Source organism: Zonotrichia albicollis, chromosome 1 (genome assembly GCF_047830755.1).
Source record: "Zonotrichia albicollis isolate bZonAlb1 chromosome 1, bZonAlb1.hap1, whole genome shotgun sequence".
Taxonomy (NCBI): Eukaryota; Metazoa; Chordata; class Aves; order Passeriformes; family Passerellidae; genus Zonotrichia; species Zonotrichia albicollis.
Window position 1 is genome coordinate 73,372,277 of NC_133819.1, and position 18,636 is coordinate 73,390,912.

Consider the following 18,636-nt stretch of genomic DNA (forward strand, 5'->3'; position numbering starts at 1 on the left):
AAGCAAAGTTAGCAAATGAACTCCGTTTTTTCAGAAGAAACTACAAGCAAAATTTATTCATGATAAAAGACCATATTCTAGGTAGCATTTTCTTTCCTGTTTCAGTTTCATTCCCAATAAAAGCTGTGGGGTTTTTTCCTCTGAAAGTGCCAGTATTCTCTATAACTATATTGATTTCTGAATTAAGTAGTTCTAGAACTGTTATTACCTAAATAGCAATACCAAAATGAGTGAAAACCTGGTACAGAACGTTTTGCTGCTGACTTCAGTGAAGCAAAATCTTTGTTTCTGAAGAGCCATCAATTCCTTACAGGATTTAAAACATAAAAGCATGCACATGCACACATACTTTTTATCCTCAAAATAATGTAAAAGTGAAAATACCAAGCCCAATGTCTGTACATTAGGGATATTACCTAAGCCACCAATAAAATACTCTAAGGCAAAATAAGACATTAGTGAAACAGAAAATAAACATGAATGATATTCTGTGGATGGGGCAGAAACTATGAGCTGCTCTAGAGAAATGAGAGGGTAATCCCAGCACAACAGATAGGAAAGATCACTACATAGATCAACAGTTTTAAGGGCATTTTTAAGACCAGTTTCTAAAAGACATAATACAACTCAGGAGCAAATCTGTTACCAAATTACAAAAAACATACATAATGGAAAACCATTTTAAGAAATTATGTATTTTATTTTTTTTACAGACACAAAGAAATGGGACATAACCCCTCAATTTATGGACAAGACATTGTTTCTCTTGCACCAATTTTAAGAAACAAGACAGTAAAAATAAGAATTACAGCACTAATCTGAACAAAGCCAAACAGGTGCAGCTGTGGAGAAAACAATGCAACTCAAACCCTAGCTTGGTCAGCTTGGGTTCTAGTGCCACCTGCTGAAATAACAGCAGTGTTACCCTTGCACTCACAGCTAATGAACAATTTAAATTAATCCTCTGCATCAGACAGCAACACACAAAGAAAGGTCACGAAGAAGATGAAGTGCTTGAGTAATCTAAGTGCACATCCAGTGAGCCATACACAGAACGCAGTAAATCGAGAACCTTCTCTTGAATGATGTCAACCTGCTCTGAAGGGCAGTAATCATCCAAACTTGATCTGTAAAAAAAAAAAAAAAAAAAATCATGGGGATACAGATATCACAACCATAACCACACTGTGTACTCCTGCAATGCCCTGTGGCTAGGCTGAAGCTTCTTTCAAACTGTGGCAAGTTTTGCCTCCCAGTATCCCTTTGATGCATAGTGCTGTGCTTCTTAGCACTACATGTCAAGTTTAACAGAAAGTCTGCAGCAGATCAGGAACATGATGTAATCTTTCCTGTTCTTTCTACTCTCTCCCTGAATCTGGTACAGAACACCCTGGCAGTCAAAGCTCAAAGAAATTATCTAATTAAAGGACACATAAAAAATTTAGATTAAGAAATTGAAATGCTACTGGTAAAGTAGGCAGGAAAACTTGAAAAACATCTTCACAATACCTGGCATATAGCATTTTTTACAGTATGCATTAATGAACTTCAAACAGATACAATTAAAAACTGGTTTCCTGAATTTTTTATCTGTTGGGATCTACAGAGATGATTCTGGTTTCTCCACAGCAGTGGATAATAACCCTGCAATTGGGAATAGACTTCATTTTTTTGCAGACATTAGCCATATTAGTTCTTGTTGCCAAAACCAGTTCCATATCAGCTTCTGCTATTGCTGCTGATGCTTTAAGAGCACAATACTAAGTATTTCTGACTGATTAAAATGCAATAATTTGTCAAGAGGCACACTGTGGTCTTCAAATTAGATTTTTTCAGGCCAGTTCTTTGGTTCTCCCAGGTCTCTGGCTTCAAACTCCATTCTGCTGTTCTAAATAAAACCTTTACAATTCTGGAGGCCCAACTTTTAGCCCATAATAAAGTTTTAATAGAACTTTGAAGAGCATAAATGCCTTTTAGATGAAAACTCATTCCAACAAAAGCTTCACTGAAAAAAAGAAATCCTATCTGTAGTACAACAAACCCTAGAGTAAGAGAGTAAGGAAGGTGGGGTTTCAGCCCAAGCCACCTTTATCCTAATTAGCTCAAGTAACACGAGCAGAGATGTATGAACTCCAGTGACAGCTATCAATCCCAACACACACAAGGCCTCAACACTGCCTTTATATAACCTGTGCTGAAGCACTGTTAGGCTTCCACTTTAACAGAACTAGTGCTATGCTGACAGGATCATTTAACTTCATTAGCATAGTCCAGACATTTTGAAGTCAAAATATCTGCACAGTCTTACCGAGCAACTGTCACCAGTGTGGGCTTGGGCAGATCTGTCAGTAGAACTTTAATGGACTGTATGAGGCCTTCAATCTCGTCTTCAGTGCTAACATGGTGAGGAAGCTCCACGTAATCACAGGTCAGACCAGCCTGATGGACCTGTGGGTAAATTAAAGAGAGATTTCATTTCTGTTGATGAATTATCAATATAGCTTATGCATGTAGACAGTCTTTAGGAAACCATCCCTAGCCCATCAGGTAACTTGCACCTCTTAAACAAGTAAAATTCTGGAGGTTGCATGGATTATTTCATTATCTCCAGTACCCTGTACCTCTTCTTATGAATTCAGAGTATGTTGGAGTCCTTGAAGATGATATAGCTGTGATAGGTTATAAATAGGTACCTTATTTTAAGTTCTACAAAGGAGACCAACATACTGGTGAAATTTAGCCTCCATTCAGAGGATGCAACCCAAGACATCACAGTCCTGGGAGATCACACTAAAGTTGCCTAAATATACACAGACAAGCAGGCTAGAATTTTAGCAGCTTTGAAAGGAAAAGCTGGTCTAAGTAATAAGACATAAAACCTGAGGAAAATTACCAAAATCACAGGAAGTTCTGAATCAAGAAGCAAGTCTGGAAGGAAGTATGACTCTCTCCCTCTCTGCTGAAGCTATGCTTTTGACATCTGTCTGCTTTCTGCTTTTTGTCACCTACCATTTCATAGTCTGGGCTTTCCATCCTGGTTTTCAAACTGTGAACTAGTTGAACAAGTGGCTTCATTCTGGAGTGAAAACAAAACCGAAATTTTTTACAAATAGTTGGAAACATTTATATACCTTAAATGGCTAGAAAAAAAAAGGTGAGGAAAAAAAGAAGGAAGTAGAAATGATGGCCTAAGATTTGAAAAGGAAATTTGCTCCTCTGTCATCTTGCACTTGCAAAAATAGAAATTATCAGTATTATTGTACTGTTTCACCAGGTCTTTCTTATAAAGCCCCTATATTTATACCTGCCTCTGGCAAGTCTTCCTTGTGCTTCTTTTAGGGTATATCTGCAGAGAAGCTGCTGCAGCTCAAAAGTCATATGAACTTTATAGGAAATACTTCTTGTCACTGTTAGAGAGGTTGTACAGTAACTGCTGCATTTGATGTGGAAAATGAGTGCTTTTCCTATCAAGGAAAAGCTCAGACTTTCCCTGTCTCTTTCCACCTGAAAACTTTTCATGTGAAAACATCTAGTTTAACAGTGGAGTGATGCAGTTCAGACGTTTAGTGGAGACTGTTGCTCAGGTACAGTTCCAGGAATTTCCATTTTTCCAAAGAAAGCAGAACCTTTGGGAGCACTAAAGAACTGCTTCTCCATGTCCTCCTCGGTTTGTTGCCTTTTTTGAGAGCTGTGCTACACACTGATGACCAAGGTTTTAGTCACCAAATACGCCTCCACCCATAGACAACAAAACTTGCATGAAGCTGTACAAGACTGAGCTTCCAAAGCTTACAGTAGTGCTGAAGACAGTAGACTGCCTTTCCTTTTGTTCTGTCTCTTTCTCCTCTAGGACTAAAGAAAAAAGCATACACTTGCAGAGATCCTATCCTTCTCTCTTATCAAAATGCTGAACTAATCAGTTCTCAAACTTCTATTTGCAATTTAGGCCTCTTAAAAACTTCCTACCCAGGATATGAAGCCCATTTCTGTATGGTTTCTTCATCATCAGTGTCACACAAATCCGCAAATGCTGCTTCCAGATCTTCCAGCTGATGAACACGGTTTTCAACACAATCCAGCAAGTCTTCCTTTAAATAAGCATACACAAAAGTATGTTAGGGGAAAAAAAGAGGCAAGAACATCATGACTTATCCTATGATTTAATTTCTGTAATGACTGACCTACTGGAAGTGGGGAATCAGAAACAACCGATTCATTCCTACAGCACATCTTTTCAAGAGGATCATAACAAATGCCTGCAGAAACTGTTACACCTTCAGACTAAATCATCTCCCTTTGTTCTGGTTTTCCCACTACACATTTAAAAAAACCATCTTTTAAATCTGTACCTGTTTTTTCCTGATTAAGAAATATAAAAATCAATCTGACAATATTCAACGTCTCTTTATTTCTTTATTCACACATATTAATTAGGTTTCATTTATTTGTGATAATTAAATGTGCCGAATCTTTCAGTATTAGTGTTCAGAAGAGATTATGAAAGCCTGTATTTCCATGTTTTACAAGTACACAGCACATAAAATTAAAAGTACATTACAGTACTTTTTTGTAGTACTTAAAGTAAAGCATAATACCATCCTGTCCACAACTGAACAAAAAGGTAAAATACCAATTACACATTAATCACAGCTCTGACTATCAAGAAAGAGCAACAAGGGAAGGAATGGGAGACTGGAGGGAGGTATAAAAAAAAAGAAAAAAAGAACCATCCACCAAAATCCAAAAAAGAAACACTCCACCTAAGCCCTGTTAAACCATAAAAAAAACAAGTTTGCTTAGGTTTTATTAGGTTTTCATTCCTTCTGTGCCAATTACCATTTTGTTTACAGAAACAATTTTTTACACTCATACTAAATATTTATGCAATTCATATATTCAATCAAAACATTTAATAGAATAAAAATTCTAAGATGCTGCTGATTAGCATTTGGCTGCATAGCTTAATGTGAGCCCACTTCATTAAGCACCTTTGATAGGTTCCTTCCTGTTGTCGTAACTCATTTTCATTGGGTAAACAAAAAGAATCATTCCTTCATACGTTCCACAAGGAAGCATCATACCTCTGTTGCATTTTTATGTGGCTTCTTGAAATTGTACAACTCCTGCAAAAGCTCATATTCTGTCTTTGAAAAAGAAAAAAAGAGTAAGAACATGACTCTTCAAATGAGAAAACCAATCCTCAAAGCCTTCAAAAAAATAGAATTTCCTTACTCTAGTATGGCAGACAATAATGAGAATAACAGCCTTTCATCGGGACAAGGTACCACTCTTTGGATAATCAACACTACTGTGCCTTTTGAAAGGCAGTCTCCTGATACCATCATGGCTTTCTAAGCTCAGGTTATAGAGGGTAAAAAATGACAAAGGTTCTCATCTCCCCTGATGAATCTTGCAGTGGGTATTTGGAAGGTAATCTCTGGGAACCCAAGCATAGCTTTTATGTCCCAAGCAAACAGCAGAAGTTGAGTATATGAGTTTGAACATACACTCAATATTGATACCAAGTATAAGAAACTCCTCCTGTTTGATGGTTGAAATTTTTCACCACATACATTCCCTTAGAAATACTTCCTTAAAATGGAAATACCTCTTTAAAATGTTACCATGAATCATTAACCATGATCAGGTAATCTGCTAATTTAGCTTAGATGAGAGTTTCTCCATAGACATAAATATTAGGGCTGGGACTCTAATACTGTGGTACAAGGCTACTCAATTTCCATACTTACCTGTGTGTACATTTCTTTAAATGGATTTTTAACTGAAAAAAAATCTAAGTCAATGTCCAAAACATATGCATCCCCCTTCTGCAGTACTTGGCAGACATCTTTAGCAATGGCCCTTATTGGGCATTCACTGTTTTTAAGATGGCTTGAAGCTGAATCTTCTGCCAAAGTTTCTGCCCCATTCAGGGCATCTGCATTTTGCATTTCCTTTTTCTTCACACTCTGGGTGATGTGATCAAAGTCAGCAGGAGCCACTGAAGAGGCAGAAGTGGCACTTGATGTGTCATCTGTATTTAGCTTCAGTCTTTTAGCAGATGCTACTTCGCCACTTCCTTCACCGCTGTTTGATGATTCAGTAGGATTGATGAGAGTGACGTGCAAATTTAAAGGCTTCTGGTTTTCCAGCTGATCAGCAGGAACATAAAGACCATCACTTAAGAAGTAATTATCTGTGCCTGTAACCCTACAATTGACAATAAATCCCAGTTAATACACATTTAGGCAAAGAGCATAGGATAAAGCATTTTATACTTTAGGGACCCAGAGAAGAATGAAAAAGATGTTTGATGGCTAATGAAAGTCATAAAATTGTGTAGACAAAATTATTTCTTTTAATCCTCAGGTTTAAATTATATTAAAGTTTTTTCTACTTCTTCATTGTGGAATATATTCACTCTATATTTATTATAATAGCCCCACAAAGTTTTAATGGATAAGAAAAAGATAATGCCTTATGTGCTACTAAGATTAATTTGAAATTGAATTGCATTTTAAAGACAACTCAATTTCAAATTAAAATTGAAATTGAATTGTCTCTAAATAAATAAATAAATAACATCCAGAATTGACAAGATACTACGGCACATAAGATTGCAAAGCTTTTGTCTTGTTTTGTCTTGTTTTGTAATTTTCAGGGAAAATTATGATAGTTGGGTTTATGAAGTGCCCTGAAATGCATGAATATTTACTTAGTGAAAGTACAATATTATGAATCCATAAGTAGATTTTAACTTTTTTTTACCTCCAACACATTCCCTAAGTGACAAACATGGTAATTAGAGGATAATTAGCTAACTAGCAATTGAATCCACTTAAAAATCCCACAAAACAACTAACCAGCCAAAAGCAACACTAAAACTTCTGCTTACAGTGAAAATTTAAAAAACAGGATTTTCAACCTGCATTGCAGTACATTAAGCCTTAATCATCATAAACTCAAATTACAAATAAGATTAAGAAGTGTGAACTGCTCGCTTGTGATAAGGCCTCATTTGAATACAGGGTATCACCATCAATCAACCACAAAGACAAATAATTTCCTAAGCAGGAGAAATTTGAAGTTCAGTTCCCCGGTGTCTTGTGAATGGATTACCCTCAGTTTGTCAAGGTCAGGGGCTGGATTACAACCCCATCTTGTTGACTAGTCAATCAGTACATTGTCTCAGAAATTCTGCAGGGTTCACCATGAGCTCATAGTATGTTAGTGTCCACTAATGATGAGGCTGTATCTATTGCCTATCCATCTCTTCTCATCAAAACTTTTAGGACATTTGTATTTATGAGGACTCTTTCCCTTTCTTCCTTCATGGTTCTGGTAAGCCTAGAATCTGAAGAAAATGTACCCAACTGTCTTCAAAAAGGAAGTCTGAAATGTTGTTTTCATGCCTGCTAAGGCCACTAGTGAGAGAGCAACTCGACCATTGTGACTTATTCCTATGTACTGGCTAAATTATTAAATGTAACAGAAAGCACTAGCTATTTAAAAAAAATCATTCAGGTTCCCTTTAGGCTTCAGATTCATAATTGTAGAGCTTTAAGTGTTTTATTTAAGGTGGTAAAACAAAGCATTTCACTGCTGTTTTCCATTAAACTTGCTTCAAAAGATTTATTTTGCTATGCTCACAAGTGACATGATTTGTAAATATCCCCTAAAGCTGCACAAAATCCCAATACTGTGAATATGGTGAATGCAAAATTATTGTGGACTGCATCCTGCAGAATGATGAGGGGCTCTGATTCAAACTTGAATCATAGAATAATTAAGATTCAAAGAGACAACTGGAGGTTTCTAGTCAATCATTGATCAAAGCAGAACTGACTTCACAGCTAGGTGAAGCTGCTCAGATGAATTGTCCTTTATCGAATGATGGAGAATTCACTACCTGAGTGCCTGTTTCAGTGCTCAACTAGATCAACTTCCAAAACCAAAAAACTCCAAACAAACAAAAAAACCCGCTCCACACTAGAAAAACAGTCATGGCTGATACCAAATAACAATTTTACTAGTTAGACCAAAGACTAAATTGATACAAGAGTAACTGCATTAGGTTCTAAGGGAATTATAAATACAAATTAAATGTTCATCTTTACCCAAGAAAATAAAAAAATTCCAGTGAAAAGCAATGGAGATGACCTTTATATTACTAGTATATGTCAGCAGACAATTTACCTGATAGTTGTTGTTGATACATCTTTCCCAACCAGAAAACTGTGTTTCCCTTCCGAGATCTGCTGAGCCCAGCGTGGGTGAAGCCACACTACTTGAGAAATATGGCCAGCATAAACAGCAGGCATAATCCAGTTTTCAATACTTAATTCACTATAATCAGTAGAGAAAGACAGAAGAGAGCAATGTTACTTTCCCTATGAATAAAAATGGTCAAGAACACCACAAACATCTTCCACATCTTGAAGGCCCCCATGCAAATCATCTAAAACTAGTACTCCATGTAAGGTAACATCAACAAAGAAAGAAAAAGAGGGAAATCTTTATTCATAAGACAAAACAAGAATGTCTCTAGTAGGTATAAAAAAGTTCAGACCTAAAATGGAATTGGCTTCACTCTTGGCGTGACACTTTGATTATAAACTCCTTAGTGGTGGACCTGGCAGTGTCAGGTTCATGGCTGGACTTGACAATCTTAGAGGCCTTTCAGACCTTACTGATTCTGTGATTCTATGCCGTTTATCTCTTAATACATGAGAGGAAAAGTGCAAGGAACATCATCAACATTATTGTAAATAACTTCAAACTGACCTCATGAGACTGTTTTACTGTAAACTGCTCCAAGTGTATTTAAAATATCATCCCAATAATTAAAGTGAGTCAATCCATACCCACAGGATTAATATCTTTCCTCATTATCAAGACCCTATTTTTTTAGGTGTATGACGCCAGCTGTATCCTGGGCTGCAGCAAAAGAAGCATGATGAGCAGGTCACAGGAGGAGATTCTTCCCCCATATTCTGCTCTTGTGGAACCACACACCTGGAGTGCTGGAGTGCTGCACCCAGGCCTGGGCCCCCCACATAACAATTACATGGTCCAGAGAACCACCAAGATGATCAGAGGGCTGGAATGCCTTTCCTGTGAGGACAGATTGAGAGGGTTGGGGTTGTTCAGCCTGGAGGCTGCACAGAGACCTTATAGTACCTTCCAATACCCCAAAAGGGACTACAAGAAAGCTGGAGAGGGACTTTTTACAAGGGCATGTAGTCATAGGACAAAGGTTTAAACTGAAAGAGAGTGTGTTTAGATTAGATATTAGGAAGAAATTCTTCATTGTGAGTGTGGTGAGACACATGGGCTGTCCAAACAGTTGTAGGTGACCCATGGCCAGAACTGTTCAAGGCCAGGTGGGATGGGGACTAAGCAACCTGGTCTAGTGGAAAGTGTCCTTGCCCATGGAAGGGGAGCAGGAACTAAATGATCTTTAAGGTTCCTTCCAACCCAAAGCATTCAATGATTTTGTGATAGAGTCCACAAAACCTTTTATTCATCCAATAAAGAGAACAAAATATTGACTCTGGATAAGGTGATTCAAATATATCAAATGCATCAGCTTGTAATTGCTGTAAATCACCATAATAGTGATGCAAACAGTATTTTAAATACTGTTTATTTATTTTAAAATTTTATTTAAAATATTTATTTTAAAATAAACATTTATTTCTTTTAAAACAGGAAGAGCAAGACAATAGCAGAGACCATAGTGGCTTATTACCTATCTACCTTAGGTGGGGAAAATAGTGTTCTTTATGATTGCAATAGGAACATCTTGTTCTACTTCACATATTCAGCATACCAACAAAGGATGTGCTATTTCAATCTCAAAGTCAGTTTTTCAGTGTGAAGAGAGAAAGACTGTTTCATAACTACAGATTTCAGACAAAGCATCCATGCAAAGTGCTATCCTGTTGCCCAGAGGAACCACTTGGGATAATACCATCATACACTGTTGAGCCAATACACAAAGCAAACTCATACATCTTAACTTGCTTGATATGCAAGGAAACTTTAGCCATTAAAAATAAAGTTTCAGCAAAAGTGAAAAGAAAGAAGATACAACTTCAATTTGACTTATATCTCTTTTGTTCATCCTTCCTAGGCAGCCATAGCAATATTCACTGTGAATCAAAGGCAGCAAGAATTAAAGTCTACTCTGATGCAGTACCCAGGACATACCTAAAAAGAGCTTCTTTGTCAAATACAGTGTCTGCAGGCATATTCACAGGAATAAGAAGGTCTGGATGGGAATCAAGATGAACAAAACTGATGTTACTGGCAGGAAGATGCTTTGAGCCAATGGCACGATAAATGAAAGGCAGCACCTAAAGCAACAGAAACAAAAACATTTTAATGATAGCCAGTGGGCTGAAAAATGCAACAGCTTTAGCAGCAAAACCACCAGTACCACTTTAGTTCCTTTAGAATTTGGATTAGAGGGAGGAGGAGACAGAATACAATACAAAGGGGAAGTAACTCCAGTGGCAAGACAACTCATGAACAGTAATTGTTATTAAGTCCAAGCATTCCAGATGAAAAACTGCTGAAGAGTCACAGCTTTACACCCTTTTCCCTTCTTTATAGGATGTCTCGTTTGCAGCAGCTCTTCTCACTAGCCATTCAACTCAATTCCTAGATGTTTGAGGTTATTTTTCCATTTACAATTAAGACTCAGGAATGCCTTTCCTCTTCTGCAGATCATTGACTGTGTGCTTCTTTCTCCATGATATAAAGCTTCCTCACCATGCACTGGTGCTATGGAGATAAAAACAGTTTGCTCCTTATAAATTAAGTGATACAGATTGAAAACTGACACCACCATGATTTAAACTTTAGCTGACCATTAAACCTACTCCTCTTGAAGAATTAATTCCTAATCCCTCCATGACTGTTTGCAATAGAGACTACCTTTCTCAACTGCCCAACTTTATTCTCTGTTGAAGTTCTTCACTCAGAAGTGTGAAAAACAGATGAGGCAACTCACCAATTTACAGCACAGCAAACCACTGCACTGCAATAACATAGGGTGGTAAAAATGAGAGAACTGATGGTTGATTCCTCTTGGAGCTGCAGTACACAGAGTCTCTTCCACAGTTAGAAGGCATCAACTGCCTTGGCTACCAGAGCAAATTCATCAAGGGTTGTGAATCACAGCCCTATTATACAGGGAATATGAAGACTGTAAAAAGCAACAAAAATTATGTGTGACCTCTGCATTATCACAGCAACTGATCTACTTTTTTGGGCATAAAACTGATTAAGATGACAAACCCTGCATACTGCATAGGCATAACCATAAAACATATTAATATTATTGCAATAGTAGATAAAAAAAGACTGAAATCAACATGGGTTCCCTGACCCATGGCTTTTACTTCTTTGTAAAAAAGAAGCAATCTGGCCTACTAAACAACCTACAGTATTTACAATTAAAATTGAAGCTTTACCTCAGGTAAGTGCAACTACCGATTGCAAGAGACAAGAGAGACTTGTAAGTTCTCTAACCTTGCAAGTTCTCCTGATTTGGATTAGAACAAAATTTCCTTCATCACAACTGTTAGTATTAATCAGTGCATGATGCAGCTACTGACAACTCACTCTTGAGGAACATCATTGTCAATAAGGCTGATATAAAATTTTCTGTGAAATTCTTATACTTTGGGACAAAAAGCCATTTATGTTTTATGCAAGATAGACCAATTCATCCACATTCCTACAATGAAAACATTTTAAATTAATTATATAGTATTAATAGAATTTTAAGCTAATTTAAAAAAGAAATATAGAGACTAAAACAAAGAAGGACCATTAAGAAGCATAACGTCAGAATTCATATCACAGTAACAGTCTAAGTCCTTGGCTACCATGAAAAACCAGCTGTCACAGCATCACATATTCACTGAGTCTTAGCAAAAAAGAATTGTATTAAAGTACTTAAAATTTTGTAAAATTATTGTCTTTAATAAACTTTACTACACTAATATTTTCTCTTTGCAAAGAATCTAGTAAAGAATCTTTATTTTAGGATTAAAGCCTCAGTTTATGCTATTATAAAATACCTCATGAGAAACCAGATGCAGCAGTTCAAAAGCAATTCCTGCTTTACTCCCCTTTTCAATGAGTCCACGAAAAAAAAGCAAACCTCCAGATTTTTAACATTTCTCATCAAGTGGGAGCCAATCTACTAGTTGGGATGGGATTATATTTATTATCCTCTGCTGACATGCCATACACTGGGTAGGGTTGAGTTTCCAAGCACCTCACTAATAGCTAGAAAATTATAACAGCAGTGTAACGTAGGTATTATCACCTTTAAATCACAGCAATCTATGATACAAAGAAGACAAAAAAACATTCAGCAATGATGGCTTTAAAAGATGCCAAAATACGATCATGGCAATAAGTAGCTCAGTCGCTGAATCGGGAAGGATAATCAGTCAGCTGGGCGCTGAAGTTCATTGATGTTTCAGCAGCGGAAGGGAAGGCAGCTTTGGAGTTTGTGCGCGGCTGCGGAGGGGAGGGCCGTTCCCAAGGCAGCGCCCGGAAAACCCGCACACAAGACGGGATAGCCCATCTCCCGGGGAGGTCGCCGGTGAGCGCACCGGGCACTTCTCTTGGCTTCCATCCGCACCGCGGAGAAACCCGCCAACAAACTCACACAAACAGGAGCAAACGAAACCGCTCCCCATGCCCCACCCGGGGGACTCCCCATCGCGCGGCAGCCCAGCGCGGGGCACTCACGTCCTGGTGGTCTTCCACCACCCACACGGGCAGGGCCGGGTAATGCCGCCGGGAGGCCGCTCCGGGCCGGGCGGCGCCGCCGGGCCCCGGCCCCGGCTCCGCTCCGCTCATGCCGCCGCTCCCCTCGGGCGGGCGGCGCTTCCGCCCGCAGCGCCTCCCACCGCTTTCCTGTTCCGGAGCCGGGGCGCTGCGGACGGCGCTGGCCTCGGCGGCGGCGGGGGCGCCAGGTGGGCTCGGCATGCCGGGCTGCGCGGCGAGGGGCGGCGGGGCCGCCTTGGGGCCGCTCCGCGCTGCTCGCGGGGCTCCGCAGGGGTCGCGGCCGTAGCGTGGCGGGAGCGCGGTCCTGGGGTCGGAGGCCAGCGGCTCCACGGGGCTGGGGGGGTCGGGCTGGTGGGGTCGGGCTGGCGGGGCCCTGCGGCCGAGCGGGGCCCGGCCAGGGGCGGCTCAGCGGCTCCGTGCCCCCAGCCCTCGGGCCGTCGAGGGGCGGCGGTGGGGTGAGGCCGGGTGGCACTGGATGGGTCAGGTCGGAAGGGACCACAGTGGTCATCGGGTCCAATCTCCCTGCTCCAGCAGGGTCATCCCAGAGCGCGTGGCATAGGATTGTGTTCAGACAGCTCTTGAATATCTCCGGTGAGGGAGATTCCGCAGCCTCTCTGTGGAATCCGTTCGGTCCGTGGGCAGCTGCACACTTGGAGAAGTTCTTCCTCATGTTCAGGTGGAACTTCCTGTGCATCAGTTTCTGCCCTTTCACTCTTGTGCTCATTCACTGAAGCCGGCCTCCATCCTCTTTGATTCCCTCGCTTAGACACTTATATAGACATTGATAATATCACCTCTCAGTGCTCTCTTCTCCACGTGTCAGTGCCCTGTTGCTCTCAGCAGGGCGTCTGCCGGGAGAGGCGAGTTTATTCAGTGTTTTTCAGGAGACCAGTTCTGCTTTAGAATGCAATGGCTCCTGTAAGTGCAATAAAATTCCTCTTTAGGTGACAGGGGAAGGGGAGTTTGCCCTCTTCTGTGTTTTCGAACTTATTTAACTTTAAATGAAAGTTGAATGGGACTTGAGTTTGCAGCAGAGGGAGCTTTAAAATAATTTGGGCATGTAAAATAGTTTCTTGTGTTCTTGAATCTTTTTTTCCAGTTGTGATTCTGTGCATCCCTGAAGGACTGAAATTAAAGTGGTAGAACAAGAGCGGTTCTCTGGTGGCAGGGAGATCAGAGAGCTGATAAACAAGACCCTTTGTTTGAATGCTGTGACATGTTAGAAAGGAGCACACCTAAAGACAAGGCACTGTGGTACAGCCTGTTTAAATAAAATGTGTATGTGAACGTTAGCAAAGTCTAGAACAGTCTTCTGTTGCAAGCCTGAGCTGTGTAAGAGCACAACAGGAGAACCAAAGCAAAATTAATTCAGCATCTGATGGATTATAATTAGTGATATCAAAAGGATGCCCTATTGCCACACAAAATGGACATTAACTTTCTTTTTTTTTCCCCTGGTTTGTTGTGGCTTTTTTTTTTTTTTGAGAGCCCTTATATCAGAGGGTGCTGAGCAGGTACAGGCTGACTGGAAGGAACAAATGGCTTTATACCATCATGGCTGCTGTCTCCTCAAAGTGTGGGATTCTCACTCACATTGGCCCTTGGTTGTTCTGGAGAGGGAATGACCACTACCAATTCCAGTGACTTCCACTAAGCCCTGCATGTGTAAGAGTCCTCTTGGTTCCTCCTCTTTGATATCAGTCCTTTTCCCCTGTGTTTCTTTTCCTTTCTCCCTCCAATGCACCAGGAGCTGTCTACTTTCTCTCAGCAAGTGCTGCATCTTTTACTGCAGTGTCACCAGGATGCAGCTGAGAGCAGTGCTCTGAGCAGTCCAGGTTGGCCATGTTGCACTATAGCAGGTGGGAGAATATTCTGTGCATGTACTTCAGCATCAGCAAAGCCTCAGTGAAAGGAAGGCTTTATTTCCTTTTTCTGGTCATCTTTCCAATTGTGTGTATGTATGTCTCCCCTTTCTTTCTCACTTTCCCTTACAGAAAACAGGATTTGACTTTGGAAGTGCTTGGGTCATTTTTTTCACCTATCCTTCCATTCCAGCCGTAGATTTTCTTTAGTGTTTTTCCCCTGTTTTCAGGTTTTGAAACTTAACATTGTTATTAAAGAATCAATTTAAACTTTAATGAAGCACAGTGCTTTCATTTATAAATGTAATGCCTTAAATACATGCCTAGTTTTCAGCAACACTTAAACCTACTTTAAGCAGTAATAGTTTCTCAAGGGTAGCAGGGCCGAGAAGGCTGTTGAGGGATTTCTTGGGAATTGTTTATTTCAACAGAAGTTAAAGAATAGCACAGTCTACATGATTTTTTTTTTCATAGCCTATAGGATGTGTAACCTGTTTATTCATAAAAAATATAACTAGTTCACTTAAAACACTTTGAAGAGTCTGTTGAATTCAGTCCTTAGTACATTGGGGACTCAATAGTGAGTGTAAATTGCTAGTATTTAATTAAAAAATTTACATGATTTGTTGGGCCAGGTGGCATGCAATGAGATGGTAGTCAAGTCATTCTGCCCAAAGTTTAGAATTGTGTTCTAGAGAGAACTCTTTGTTATGCAACTTTGGATGACCACTGCAGCTATTAGTAATGAGTGATTTCTTTGGTGTGGGGTATCCAGAGGTTTTATATCAAAGTGTCGAAGTACTGGTGGAGGTGCTTGTATTCTTGACAATAATTTGTTGAAATTACATTGCCTCAACTGATAAAGCATCATCTAGCTTGGGTTCTGGCTTGAAGACAGTAAGTGCTTTCGTAGATTAGAGGCTTGAAGGAATCAAAAGGGCCATAAATGGCCTGCACTAAAGGTCTGAGGAGCACAAAGCTCCCAGTGAAAGTGGATATCATTTACTGCTTCTGTTAAAGGAAACTGCAATTTCAGCACTTCAGGAGTAGCTCCTGCGGGTGCATTGAGGACATCTTACAAAAAACGTGTGACTCTGGATTTTTATTCTCCTCAATAAAGGTGAGCCATGTCTTTCCATTCTGGGCGAGGATGTCCCCGTGGCCAGGGGGGACCAGGAGCAAGAACTTCAACGCAGACCTACCGCCCTCAGAACCTGCGGCAGCTTCACCCACAGCAGCCCTCCGTGCCGTACCAGTATGAGCAGCAAACCGCCCCTCCGACAACCTACTCCAACCCTCCCGCCACCGGGTACATGCCTCCCAGGCCAGACTTTGTGCCCTATCCTCCTCCAGTGCCCCCTTCCACGCAAAATCCCATCAGCCAGTGTCCCATGAGGCCACCGTTTCCAAACCACCAGATGCGGCAGAGCTTCCCAGTGCCTCCATGTTTCCCTCCCACTCCTCCACCAGTGCCAAACCCTAGCAACACTCCCGTGCCAGGAACGCCTGCTGGACAAAGCACCTTTCCTTACATGATGCCTCCCCCCACAGTACCGCACCCTCCGCCGCCGCCGGTCATGCCGCAGCAGGTCAGCTACCAGCCCGTGTACTCGGCGGGCTACTCGCAGCAGTCCTTCCCGCCACCCAGCTTCAGCAGCTACCAGCACAGCTCCGGCTCCTTCCCGAGCAGCGCTGCCAGCAGCAGCGCCGGCAGCAGCCACTTCCGGCACACGGGGCAGTACCAGGCAGAGAAGGCCCAAAGTGAGCGGCGCTCCCCGGACAGGAGCAAGCACTACGATGAGCACCGGCACCGCGAGCACGGGCACATGCACGGCGACAGGCACCGCTCCGCCAACCACGGCGATCGTCGGGATCGCGGCCGCAGCCCGGATAGGAGGAGGCAGGAGAGCAGTCGGCACCGGACGGATTATGACAGAGGAAGGATATCGCCTCATCACAGAAGTTATGAGCGAAACAGGTAACTCTTATCTGCCTGCAGGGGGGAGATGTCATTGTATGTGTTTGCATCAGTGTTCTTGCCTTACCGTTGTTTGTCCCTCTAGCTCGAGAAGTAGCCAGTAGTTGGGTCTCATGGCAAAATTACTGTTTAGACACCTTCCAGGTACACTGCTTTGCCTCACAGTTGTGAGCTGGCAGACTTGTTGCTCTTGTCCACAAAGATAGTTTTCAAACAAGAGCTTTGTTGCATCCCACTGAGGGGATTGTTGAGTAGTGCTCTATTGGAATAAGATCCCAGTATTAGCAGGTAGATTGTGCCTGGGCTTGTCTGACCTTTGCTGCTGGCCAAAGGGAACAACTGTGGTATGTCACCTCAGAGACTTTTGGCTGGCTGGATGTTGCAGCTGGGCACTGAAGCAAGTCCAGGCTTGTAGAAACTTAGTTTACCTCAGGTGGAAGGGCTTCAGGAGATGGTGAAGAGGAAAAGGAGACGGATTCTGCAGAGGGTTTGATCCAGAGTTTTATTCCATGGTCACAGACATCTGAATCTTGGTAACAGCTCCAACAGAATACTCACCGCATGGTCCTGGCTGAATTTAAGCCCAAGAACAGGGGGAGGGGAAGGGACAGGTGAGCACCAACCAGGTGGGAGAGGCAGGATCTCAAGGAATGAGGGACACATAGACAGGCCAATGACTCCAGGCCTGGGGGCATCTTTCGAACTTGACCAACAACAGGATGGCCTTGCTCGAATGTTAAGCCTGATGGACAGAACTCACTCAGCAAGGGGGCGAGGGGGAAGGGAGAGAGGTATTGCCACACCGGGGAAGGGACTGGGAAGTAAAACAGGAAGTAGGCTCACACTGCAACAGTGCTCAACATATTTACCTTAGAAATTTGTGCACATGTGGCAGGAAAATAGAGTTGGTAGTCTAAAACTATGGAAGGTTGAGTCTTCCAAACAATTAACCCCCAGCACTTCAGATTTCAAGATTTAGAAACCAGAGTTAGGGTGCCAGGTGTTACTTTCTTTCAGTAAGCCTTAGGTTTGCAGAGAATACTGACTTGGTGAAGTTTATAGTCTGATAGGGGCCCATAGCTAATACTTGCAGTAAGGTGTTTTAATGAAGAGCATGCTGTGTTCAGAGTAAAGACCTCAGCAAGCCAACCTGTGATCTCAAGAGGACTGAGGTGAAAATTAATGTGGGTGAGTTGTAGGCTTCACTGATGTCATTCAGAGTGTGCACTACTTATTTTGGGATTTATCATGAAATGTCTGTCCCTCTTCTTCATGGACACAAATAGCTTGGAAATTATGGGCTGACCTGATATAGTCTGCTGTGGCGTGTTTTAGAGCAAACCATCATCAGTTAAATCTTTCTCATGTCTTAGATTTGTTCTGTTTGTAGCCCTTTATGTGTCTAATGAGCTTTGCCAAAATATTCAAAGAGCTACTGGAAAGTAAAGTATTTATCAGGATTCCTGGATCACGTGCTCTTAATTTAAAAGCTCAGAATTTTTTTATACCACATGTAAAACATGAATTTACACATAAAGCCTGAGTAAATGAAGCCCCTTTGATTTAGATATGCAGAGACTTAATTACAGAACCTTAAGACACCTGCACTCAAAAAAAACCACACAAGCCTCACACTCAGTAAGTTTACTTTGATTTTTGAAAAAGGATTTTTGTAGAACTGAATGCAACTGGCATTAAGACACTGTCCTTTTCTGTATGACATGGTTGTGGAGTTTTCTCCTTTTTTCTGCATAATTTCAAACTTCAGTTTTAAGTTTTAAAAATGCGTGTTTTCAGTAGCTTCTTTCTCAAACACTTTTGGATTGCTGCATTAGGCCGACAGCTTCCAGACCTACTTGATAATGTATTTACTTGTTTTGATTCAGAACTGTTTGCCAGACTTGGTGTTGATTTTTTTGTGCAGCATCTGTCTCTCAAGCAAATCAGATGGCATAGAGTATGCTCTCTCTGAAGATGGAAATC

The 18,636-nt window shown here is 41.2% G+C and overlaps 2 protein-coding genes across 4 annotated transcripts in view; one reads left to right on the top strand and one right to left on the bottom strand.

Annotated features, from left to right (window-relative positions):
* Positions 1-675: 675 nt before the first annotated feature.
* C1H5orf22 (chromosome 1 C5orf22 homolog) lies at positions 676-13,520 on the bottom strand. 2 transcript variants are annotated; one of them, XM_074545125.1, is made up of 9 exons: positions 12,775-13,520; positions 10,213-10,273; positions 8,197-8,346; positions 5,751-6,210; positions 5,082-5,144; positions 3,967-4,088; positions 3,010-3,076; positions 2,309-2,448; positions 676-1,127 (listed from the first exon to the last, which is right to left on the bottom strand). In XM_074545125.1, the coding sequence occupies exons 1-9, from the start codon at positions 13,505-13,507 to the stop codon at positions 995-997; spliced, it is 1,929 nt and encodes a 642-aa protein (XP_074401226.1). In that variant the 5' UTR covers positions 13,508-13,520; the 3' UTR covers positions 676-994. The 2 variants fall into 2 exon arrangements, with proteins under 2 accessions (XP_074401226.1, XP_005481716.2); XM_005481659.4 differs by having other exon boundaries at positions 10,213-10,358; positions 12,775-13,160.
* The window catches only part of DROSHA (drosha ribonuclease III), a 71,084-nt gene continuing 65,354 nt past the window's right edge, over positions 12,907-18,636 (top strand). The window contains exons 1-3 of one of the 2 annotated variants that reach the window (XM_074545117.1): positions 12,950-13,001; positions 14,300-14,478; positions 15,796-16,653. In XM_074545117.1, the coding sequence (XP_074401218.1) occupies positions 15,803-16,653 (851 nt within the window). In that variant the 5' untranslated portion in view covers positions 12,950-13,001; positions 14,300-14,478; positions 15,796-15,802. Of the gene's footprint in view, positions 13,002-14,299; positions 14,479-15,795; positions 16,654-18,636 lie in introns of both variants that reach the window. The other variant, XM_005481658.4, reaches the window with a different exon arrangement.